General features: G+C 57.0%; 1 protein-coding gene across 1 annotated transcript; it reads left to right on the top strand.

The window, feature by feature from the left end:
• Nucleotides 1-1,652: 1,652 nt before the first annotated feature.
• On the top strand, nt 1,653-9,511 carry TEX261 (testis expressed 261). Its single transcript, XM_026070618.1, has 6 exons — nt 1,653-1,782; nt 2,296-2,375; nt 3,278-3,431; nt 5,826-5,893; nt 7,245-7,347; nt 7,769-9,511. The coding sequence occupies exons 1-6, from the start codon at nt 1,713-1,715 to the stop codon at nt 7,882-7,884; spliced, it is 591 nt and encodes a 196-aa protein (XP_025926403.1). The 5' UTR covers nt 1,653-1,712; the 3' UTR covers nt 7,885-9,511.
• Nucleotides 9,512-10,526: the final 1,015 nt, after the last annotated feature.

Genomic DNA, 10,526 nt, shown 5'->3' with positions numbered 1-10,526 from the left:
GGCTCCCCCGGCCCGGCTCCCGGCACCCAGCGCTCCCGGGGCATCCGGAGCCAGCCTGGCCCCAAACCACCGTCGGAGCAGCCAGGGACGCTCCCGTCCCACGTCCCCAGGGACACAGACCCATCCCATGTCCCCCGAGACACAGACCCATCCTATGTCCCTGGGACACAGACCCATCCCACATCCCCAGGGACACTGTCCCATTCCACATCCCTGGGGACACTGTCCCATCCCATGTCCCCTGGGACACTGTCCCGTCCCGTGTCCCCAGGGACACAGACCCACAGGTCCCCAGGCTCGGGCTCCACTTCGCCCTCCCGGGGTTTCGCCCCCCAGGTCTCTCCGGCTCGGCAGCGCCCGGAGGCGTCGGGGCAGGATCCAGCCGGGTTGGGGGCAGCGGAGACGTGGGGCGCTGGGGGTCCCAGCCCGGGAGCCCTATGGGGACAGGAGGCGCTATATGGGGGCGGGGGGGCCCCTATGCGGGTGCAGGGCTCCCAGCCCGGGACCCCAGGGAGGGCACAGGGATCCCCGTATGGATGCGGGGTCCTGGCCCGGGCTCCCCGTGTGGGTGCCGGGTCCCTATACGGATGCAGAGTCCCCATGAGGGGCCAGAAGAGCCCCTATATTGCTGCGTGGTCCCAGCGCTGGCACCCTATATGGGTGCAGGAAGGTCCCTATACGGGTGCCAGGATCCTTGTGTGGGTGTCGATCCCTGTGGAGGTGCCGGGTCCCGTGCGGATGCCGCATGCCTATATGGGTGCTGGGTCTCTACACATGGGCCGGGTCCCTATGTGAGTGCCAGGTCCCTATAGGGGTTCTGGGTTCCTATACAGGTGCTGCATCCATATGCAGGTGCCAGGTCCCTATATGTTGCCAGGTCCCTATATAGTGCTGTGTCCCTATACTTTGCCAGGTCCCTATGCATGTGCCGGCTCCCTGTACAGGCTCCGGGTCCCTATGCAGGTGCTGGATCCATATGCAAGTGCTGGGTCCCTATGCATGTGCTGGGTCCCTATGCATGTGCCAGGTCCCTGTGTGGGTGCCAGGTTCCTATACATTGCCGGGTCCCTATACTGTGCCGGGTCCCTATACAGGTGCCAGGTTCCTATGCGGGTGGCAGGTTCCTGTACATTGCCGGGTCCCAATGCAGTGCCGGGTCCCTATACAGGTGCCAGGTTCCTATGTGGGTGTTGGGTTCCTATACACTGCCAGGTCCCTATAGAGGTGCTGGGTCCCTATAGAGGTGCCGGGTTCCTATATATTGCCGGGTCCCTATAGAGGTGCTGGCTCCCTATACACTGCCGGGTCCGTATAGAGGTGCCAGGTTCCTATGCAGGTGTCGGGTTCCTATACATTGCCGGTTTCCTATACATTTCCGGGTCCCTATAGAGGTGCCGGCTCCCTATACACTGCCAGGTCCCTAAACAGGTGCCGGGTCCCTATAGAGGTGCCGGGTCCCTATACATTGCCGGGTCCCTGTAGAGGTGCCAGGTCCCTATACACTGCCAGGTCCGTATACAGGTGCCGGGTCGCCGCGCGGCTGCCGTCTCCCCGCCGCTCCAGCAGGGGCCGCTGTGGCGCAGCGCTGCGCGTTGGCGGCGGCGGCGGCGGCGCTCGCTTGTTCCGGCGCCGCGTTGTCAGCGCCGCGCGCCGCCGCCCCAGCGGAAGCGGCCCGGTGCGGAGCGGCCCGAGAGAAGCGGAGCGGCGGCGCCATGTGGTTCATCTACGCGCTGAGCTGGCTGTCGCTGCTCATCCAGGTGGCCTTCGTCACCCTGGCGATCGGTGAGCGCCGATGGGGGGGGGTCCCGGGGCACCGGGGGAGCCGGGCCGAGGGGGTCCCGCCGCCCCGGGGCGCCGGCTGGGATGGGCCGCACCGGGGGCTGGGCCCGTCCTGGGGTGCCGCGCTCCGGGGAGCCCGCCGCAGCTTCCCCTCGCTTTGGGCTCTGTCGCGATATATCGCCCATGTCCCGACGCGGGATGGGGGGGGCAGCCCGGGCTTGCGGCTCCCTGAGCGCCCGGTGGCACCGAGCTTGGGCCCGCGGGCCCGGTGTGACACCGGCACCTCGCGTTGCCCTGAGCCGCCGCCGCCGCCGCTTCCCCTGCGGGCCCTGAGGTGAAGCGGGTGCCCCGAGGTCCGGGGGGGACCCTGGGGACGGGGGAGGAGGGGGGGGGCCCCGTCCTATCCCGGCCTCCAGCCGCTCCCAAACCGGGCACACGGGACCCCCCCCCCCCCGGCAGCCCCTTGTCCTCCGTGCCGCTGTGCCCGAGCCCCAGCGAGCCGTTTTGTCCCCGCAGCCGCGGGCCTCTACTACCTGGCGGAGCTGATCGAGGAGTACACCGTGGTGACCCGCAGGATAATCAAGTACATGATCTGGGTAAGCGCCCTCGGCCCTGCGCCCCCGCGCTGCCCAAATCGCATCCCGGGCAGCAGCCGGCTTCCCTGCGGAAGGCCTTCGCAGCAGGGCAGCCGTGACGCCGCGCCTCTGCTCCGGACTCGGCTAAAACTGCCGTCTTCCTCCTCCGTGCCGGGCGGACGAGGGCTCGGGAAGCTTCTGCCGGCTCCAGCCCCGAGGAGGGAGGTGGGCAGCGACTGTTGCCTGTATAAACAGCCTCTAAATTGCGCTTTGTTTGCATTGGGAGGGCGATGATCCTGCTTAACCTTTCCTGGGCGACGCGTTTTATCCCTGGTTGGGGAAAGCAGGGCATGGGCATCCTGGCAGGAGCCCCAGAAGGAACGTGGGATTCCGGTTTGGACGTCCCCCAGCGTGCCACTGCGTGGCAGGCCCGGTGCTGGCTGGGGGCGTGCGGGCACGGGGAGCTCTGCCGAGCGGGTGAGAGCTCACCACGTCCCCGCAGAGCCCCTATTTGCATTAGCCGCTGCTAGCAGCCTTCCTCGGGGGAGCGACGGAGACTGTCTCCTGCTTCCGGAGAAGATGCAAGACGTGTTTCTCGGCGGAGCACGTGGAAGCGACCTTGAGAACGCCGGGATTCCCGCTTCCGTGCCCGCCGGGCTGCCCGCGTGCAGCTGGGGGGGGAGCCCGCCGGCGGCGAGTGCACGGGGAGCCGTGGGCGTGAGGCGCGAACGCGGCAGCGCTTTGCCTCTTCAGCCAGAGAGCTTGCGGCGGAACAAAACGATCTTTAGCTGCGGTTCCTCTGCACGATGCCGACGCGTGAAACGGAGCCGCGGGGTGGGCGCTGGCGGAGGCCCGGCTCCGTCTGGAGGCGCTCGGCGCTCGCCCGCGGGGCCGCGGTGCTGAGCGCCCCTTCTGCGTTGCAGTTCTCCACGGCGGTGCTCGTGGGCCTGTACCTCTTCGAACGCTTTCCCGGCTTCATGGTGGGCGTGGGGCTCTTCACCAACCTGGTGTACTTCGGCTTGCTGCAGACGTTCCCGTTCATCATGCTGACGTCTCCGAACTTTATACTGTCCTGCGGTGAGTGGGGCTGTGGAGGGGGAGGGAAGGGTGGCAAGTCTTTCTGGGGCGAATGGGCCCTGGGGACAGAGAAAGCCTCTTTTTTTTCTTTCCTTTTTTTCTTTTTTCTTCCATTGCAGTGTGAGCTCTGGCCAGATGGTGGCAAAGTTTGGGGTTTTGTCGTTGCACCCCTGTGGCTTTAGGAAGGCCTGAGCCAGGACTTTGAGCTTTGTACAGTACCTTTTAATCGCGCTTTACGATGTGGCTGCCGGCGATAACTGCGGGCTGGGCTGGGYGGCTCGGGAAGCGCCCTTCAGTTCTGTGTTTCGTCTCGTCTTGGGCTGCGACGCTGGGAGTCGGCAGCAGGGCCGGGAAAGGCCTTCGGCTGTGCAGGGCTCGCAGGACTAGGCTTCGCCCTCGAGTCAGTTCTGCTTCCCCTGGACGCGTGTCTGAAGTCAGCGGCAACGCTGGGGAAAATCCCAGGACTTGCTCTGTGCGCTAGCCTGAAACTCAGCTTCCTCTGCGCTGCTTGGAGGCCGCAGTGGAGAGATCTCATGTTCTGGGCACTCGTTCTGTCTTGATAAAGAGTAGGGAGGTTTTTAAAGCAAAGTGGAACCCCCCCACGATAGTGTGTACATTATAGCATGATGTCATGTTGGACTGTGTGTTGTAAAGACAATATGTAACGTATCGTTATAAGGAGCTGATGTTTAGAGAAAAGAAAGTTCTGAAATGTCTAAGGCTGTATCTGGAAATTCATCAAGATTGCTATAGAAAACCAAGTTTAAAAAAATGGATTACAGATCTTAAATCGGGTATTTTTATCTTTCACATTTAAACCTTTCCTGTGGTATTTGCAAGCCTGGTTTCTCTGGCCGTCCTGGTTCCCTTCCTGGGTCTGCCGCAGGCTTCCTTGCTGTGCTTGGCCAAGCCGCGGTATTAAATGAGCGCGAGGACGTTTCTTTTCTTTTGGGAAGCTGGCACAGACACAGGACTGTTCCAGGTGCTTGAGCTGCGGTTTAAACTAGCAGCGCTGATACCGCTTGGCCTCTTGCAGAGGCTTTGAGGGCCGTGTGTCTCGAGTGCAGGGCAACTCCCGGGTGGTTCCAGCCACGATCCCTTTGGCGTCTGAGTTCTGGGGGGGCTGGAGCTGGCTCCGGGCTCTGCGGCGGATGCTTCAGGTTTAAACTGCTCTCAGCTGTGTCTGTGCGAGATGCTGTAATGCCTCGGGCACCCGAGAGAGAGCAGAGCGATGGACTGATCCTCCCCTCTCATTTACCTGCTGCGCTCAGCCGACGCGTAGGCAGAGCTTTGTCGCAGGCCGAACTCGCGACTCAGTGCGCTGCTCGGTCCGAGACGATGTGCCAGCAGCTCTTGTCGTTTAAACTGATTTTGGTAGCACCGAGTAGTTCAAATGGTTTCCGTCCAACACGAGTTCTCGATTCTCCTGCACCTTTTAGAGTGCTGTGCTGGGATGTGACTTTAAACCTCTGCTTCTGAATGATTTGTAGTGACACGTTAAGTACTGAATGGGCGAAATTTCTTCCAGCGTGATTTTCTGGAGTTCTTATGCGTGTTTCAGGGTGCTGTCTGTGTACGACTAAAATATCTTCTCAAAGCATTCAAGTGGGCAGAATTTTATCTGCTGCTTGAAAATGAGCGTAGCTCTCCTGCGATACACGGATCCGGAGCTGCGTTATCCAGCAGGCCTGGATTCTCGTCTAGTAGCTCTTCCCTTCTGGATCTTGGTACATTCTTAGGCCGGAGAAGGTAGGAAAGCAATGCAGGATGTGACATTTGGTGTCGGATGTCTCTTGCCTTGGGCTGTACGGACGCAGTGCTCCTGGGTTGGAGGTACTGTGTTGGCATCTCCGAAAAAAAGGCAAAAGCAGGCTCAGATTCTTGGTCTTTAAGAGCTAAATGGTGTTTTTCTCTGCTGAGGACAGCGTTAACCCTACTGTCCTGGCTGCATTTCAGCTTGACTTGTTTTACAGATGCAGAATAGCTTCTCTCCGCAGCAGCTGTCACGGACACAAGATTTTTCGCTTTCTCTCTTAATGTCGTGCAGCATTAGCAAGTACCAGGCTGGGCTTTCCAGATGCCCCCTGGGACCGCGCGAGTAAAGCGCAGTGCCAGGAGGAAAAGGGACTTGCCTAGGGTTGTACAGAGTAATAAAATGAAGCTAGGACTCGGGGGCTCTGGCTGCTCACACCACTTCTCACTAGATGCCTGTGCAACCCGAAAATATTTTAGCAATAGTAAGGTTCCAGGTGTATACGGGCTGTTGGGAAAGGGGAGCGGTGACTGTGACAAGCTGCCGAGGTCTGCGGTGACAGAGGTGTTTGCCCTCCTTAGGGCGCCTTGAAATCAGCTGCGGTTTTCAGACTGGAGACTGACTTTGTTTTTCTTTGGCAGTGCTGGTTATATTGAATCACTACTTAGCGTTCCAGTACTTTGCTGAAGAGTATTACCTGTTCTCTGAGGTAAGAGACTCCTTGTGGAAGGAGCTGATTTAATCCCTTATTCTTCCGAGCAGCGTGTGGCTGTAGGCTGGTGGGAAGGGGAGAAGAGGAAAATGGGTTTCTGCCCCTTTTTCAGGCAGCTATGAGACACGCTGAGAGTATTTTTCTCACAACTTCTCTGGAGGTTTTCTCTGCTTGTTCCCTTAGATGTCCCGGGGAAGCTCCAGTGTCTTTCCTGGAGCCCTTGAGTGTGGACTTGGTGCTTTCTCAGCCCACTGAAGGGCAGAAATATTGACACGGACTTTTTTTCTGAAGTGCTGCAAGTTAGGAAAAGTAGAAAAAGAATTTTTTTTCAAGCTGAACACAAATCACTTCCCTTTTGGAATAATCGCTCCTCACTCTTTTTGTGTCTCTGATGTCCTGACTCAACTGTCTCACCACCCTCACGCCTACCAAGGGAGATTAAGACCCAGATTCTCAAAGGGGCCTGTCTGTTTTGGCCCAGCAGTAGCTGCCACTTAATGGAAGTTAGGGAAAAAAAAGCCACTATGAAATTTAACACTTTTTCGGTATTTCAATGCACAAGGAAGCTGCTGTGCAACTGTAACAGATCATCACCTCTTGGCAGTAAAATAGGTCAGAGCTGGTCAGTACTCTCATAACCAGCAATTTGGGTGCTCTTGTGAGTGATGCTAAATTAATGTCCTGCCCTGGGACCCCCCATTGCGGTGGGAGCAAACCTGACTGTTACTTTTAGTCCCAGGGAGGTATGAGGAGGATTTCTCTCGAGGGGGTCTGATAGAAACCCGTGGTCTACAGTGTAGAGGCACAACTTGGAGTGGTCATCTGGACTCTCCCTCAATGAGTGCAGGAGCCAGAGCGTGGTTCAGTTCCCCATCTCGGCTGTGGGAGCTCGGCAGGGCTCACAAAACAAAAGCAGACTGACTTGTTAGCGCGGGAAGCTGGAGGCAGCGTTCCAGATGTGCCCACGGATCGGGCCCAGTGGGGTGGTTTTTCTGCGAAGCAACAGATCTGCATGAGGTCTGAGTCAGCGGGGAGGCCGCTCTCCCGGTCTCCCTCCCATCTGCGGGGTTCCCGTCGCAGGGCAGCCGGAGATCGCGCGAAGCAGGGAGCAGTTCTCGGCTGGGCCCCTGGGATGCGGCCCATTTGCGGTTTACTCTGGGGGTAGGAAGGAGGGGGTGGATCAGACGTGCCGGTTTTGCCGTTCTCCAACTGGACTACGGCAGCACCGCAAGTTGAGGGCATCTACCCACAGGAGAGGTCAGGGTGAAGGGCCGTTGAGTGAGCGACCGAGTGCTGCAGAGGGTCTGCCGTGACTTGGCTTTCACCGCTTCTCTTGCTGTGCCTGCAGGTTCTCGCCTACTTCACGTTCTGCCTGTGGTTAATTCCCTTTGCTTTTTTCGTGTCCTTGTCGGCCGGAGAGAACGTCCTGCCTTCCACAGTGCAGCCTGGAGGTGAGTGCTTCTGCAGTCCTGACAAACGGACGAGGGAAGAGGGGGCAGCTCAAGCCAGGTTGGGTAAGTCCTTCCAAAAGCGAAGGAAGGAAAGGGATGCTTCTACCATGTCTGCCGGGTGGGGGATGAATGAGTAGAAGGAGAGGTGTTCTGAGTTTATGTCTGATTCTGTGATGATGGTGCTGCATCTCTCTAGTCCTGGGGCCTGTAGCCTTCGTTGGACTCTCCCTTCATGCTACAGCTGAAGAAGGATTTGAGCTACCTATGAGTGGCTTGCTGGAACATTCAGATAGGTCAGATTTGAGCAAACATGAAAATATAGAGCTTTAGAGGTGGCTGGTGTGTTGCCCTGGAATCAGATGATCTGTCCTGGAGCTGTCTTGACAGTGGTTTTGTGTTTGTTCTCCTCTTCCCTCCACAGATGACGTGGTCTCCAATTACTTCACGAAGGGAAAGAGGGGCAAGCGCTCTGGTATCCTCCTCATCTTCTCTTTCATCAAGGAGGCCATCCTGCCCAGCCGACAGAAGATATATTGAGCCCCGCACGCAGGCGGCGTCGGCGGTGGTGAAGGAGCGGGGCAGACCCATGCTGTGCAGAGGGCTGCGTGACAGCGCTGTCCCCAAGCCTCACCTGAACCCTCCTCGATGTCTCTTCAAGGGATTTTGCTAGGAGCGTATAAACTGTGCAACGGCTGGAGGTGCCAGCAGCGCTGGACAGACGTGCGGGGAGGGCTCGCACTTCTCCGCGCGGAGGCGGGAGGTTGCCTTTTTATACGGCTCTGCTGATCCCCTGGGACTGTTTGCAAGGAGGATGTTTGGTTCCAGCTGGATGCGAGGAGGGTCCGACCTCCTGGAGCTGTGCATCCCGCTCAGAGACCTGTGAGGCATTGTCATCTGCTCTTATTTAAAGCCAGAAGTCTTTGTATGATGTAGTTTGGCTGTGGGAAAACATTCCCTCGGTATCGCGGCGGAACACAGTTGACATTTAACTGAGGTTTACACAGAGCCATGAATTAAAAAAAAGAATAAAGTAACCAAACTCTTGAACTCCCACATGTTCACGTCTGGAAGTCTGCCAGCGCTGGAGGATGCTGGCGTCCCACCGCACTTGTTTGCCGCACAGCACGCGTCCGCGATGTGAATGCGATGACGAGGGCCAGCCGGTACCTGGGCACAGAAGTGCTGCTCGGCCTCGCGTCTCCCGAGGGTGGCCAGGCTGTTAATCTCGCGCTGCTCTCTGATGCTGTAGGAAGGTGACCTGGAAGGACTTTCTATCACTTTTTGGTTTTTGTTTCTTTTTTAATATTGGAATTGCCCACTTTTGTCTTCTCTGGTTTTGCTGGAAGCCTCCCTGAATGGCCTGGAAGCTGCGGTAGTGCTTGCTGTTTGATCAAGGCATTGGGAAGCTGCGTTGCTCAGAGAACAATTCTCCATTTAACATGAATAGGTGTCGGGAGAGGAGGAAACAACAGCGATCACCTCAGTCTCCGCTGGGTTTCATTCGCTTGGCCCTTGCAGTGCCACCAAACTCGCCAGACCTCCAAAATTTCCAAAAGAAAAATAGTAGATGACGCTGCTGAGAAGGAGGTGGGAAACCTTGTTCTTGTTCCTTCTCATAAAAAATCCATTTTTTTTTCCTTTTTGTGTTTCTTTATTGGTCACCTTCAGTCTGTGCCAGAAGTAAATCTCTCCACGTTAACCAGGAGCCAAGGCTGTTTGTGGCAGTAGCTCCCCTGCTCTAGCAGCTCGGCTGTGGTCCTGAAAGGCTTTTTGAGGCGTCTGCGCGGAAAATGGATTGTTTTCTCCCACGGTCAGTCGTGGCTTAAGGCAAAGATGGGACGCTCAATCCCTTGACGCACAACCTTCCTCCGTACGTCAAGAACTCCACCTCCCTGGGTTTGTTTAGGGGGTCCACTAACACTAGTGTCTGTTCTTGCGCTGAGTTTAATAGAAGTGTGATTTCTGTTTGAGAGCCACTCTTCTGTTTAATAAAGGCTGTAGGTGAAGTTTGCCTTATTATCCGAGAAGCTGGATGAGGTGGTGTCCGTCTCCCTCTCTCCATCTTTCAGCCCCCAAGCCGAATCCATCGGCGCCTGCTGCAGGAGCCTGCGTGACATGAGGAAACTGCCTTCTGTGTGTGCTGTGATTTTTATTTATTTCTCTTTTAAAAAAAAAAAATAAATAGTGGAAAATGAGAGAACTACCAAGAGGACCTGCGGGCTCCAGAAGCACGTCGCAGTGAGATCTTGAGAGACGTTAATCAATGCAGCCTGTGCTCTAAGAGCATTTGTTACCAGAAATATGTTTTCAGTGCAGAGAAGCTCTTGAATATAAGCTGGCCCTTTTTCTATTAATAGGGGCACTGGAAGTAAAGATGAATGATTAATAGTGGGTAAAACATGCAGAAAGAAGACACCAGGGCAGGTGTGGAGTAGAGCCGAGGAGGTGAGAAGCGATGCGAGAGAACCGTCAGCCTTGCCCGCAGCACTGTAGAAAGCTCTTGGAAAAAGCTGGTCCCTCGGCTCTGGTGCCTTGTTGCAGTTTTCCCTCAAGGCCACAGGGTGGGGGACGAAGGACCCGGCTCCTCGTTTCCCACGGGAGCCCCTCGGTGGATTTAGGTAGGCTTTCCCTGTTCCTTTGGAGCGCCGGCGTAGCTGCCGCCGTAGGGGTGCACGCTCTAATTTCAGGGTTCAGCTGAGACACGAGGTTGCTCCCCCGTCTGCCTGTTGTCACCGTGCTGCTCTCCCTGCAGAGCCGAAGTTCAGCTTGCTGGAGTGTGCGGGGGCAAAGCAGAGCTTCAAATTCCTCATCTGCCCAGGCAGCCTCTCCCTCCTCCTCCTCGTTTATAAGCAGCAGCACCAGCATGCAGTCCGGATGCTTTTTGCTCACTTAACCTGATGGATAGGTCTAAACTTGCCTATGTTTAGGCTGAGAAATAGATTTCCAGCCATTTCCCTTTATTCTCTTGGGTGGGAGAAGCAGGGCAGAATCTGGCTGCCGTTGAGAGGGCACCGGAGGGATTTGAGGCCACGGCGCCTGTGGTCGTAGGGAGCGGGATGTGACATGCCAGGAAGTTCCTTCCAGCCCTGTGTTCACAGCTGTGCTTCAAACTGTGTTTAACAGTTTCCATTGCCTCAGGCGCAACCAGATGGGCAAGAGAAAGCGTTGCAAAATGACAG

The sequence above is a fragment of the Apteryx rowi genome, unplaced genomic scaffold, assembly GCF_003343035.1.
Source record: "Apteryx rowi isolate R43461 unplaced genomic scaffold, aptRow1 scaffold_315, whole genome shotgun sequence".
Classification (NCBI taxonomy): domain Eukaryota; kingdom Metazoa; phylum Chordata; class Aves; order Apterygiformes; family Apterygidae; genus Apteryx; species Apteryx rowi.
The sequence above is the reverse complement of the archived record's forward strand: the minus strand, read 5'-3'. Positions and strand labels throughout refer to the sequence as shown.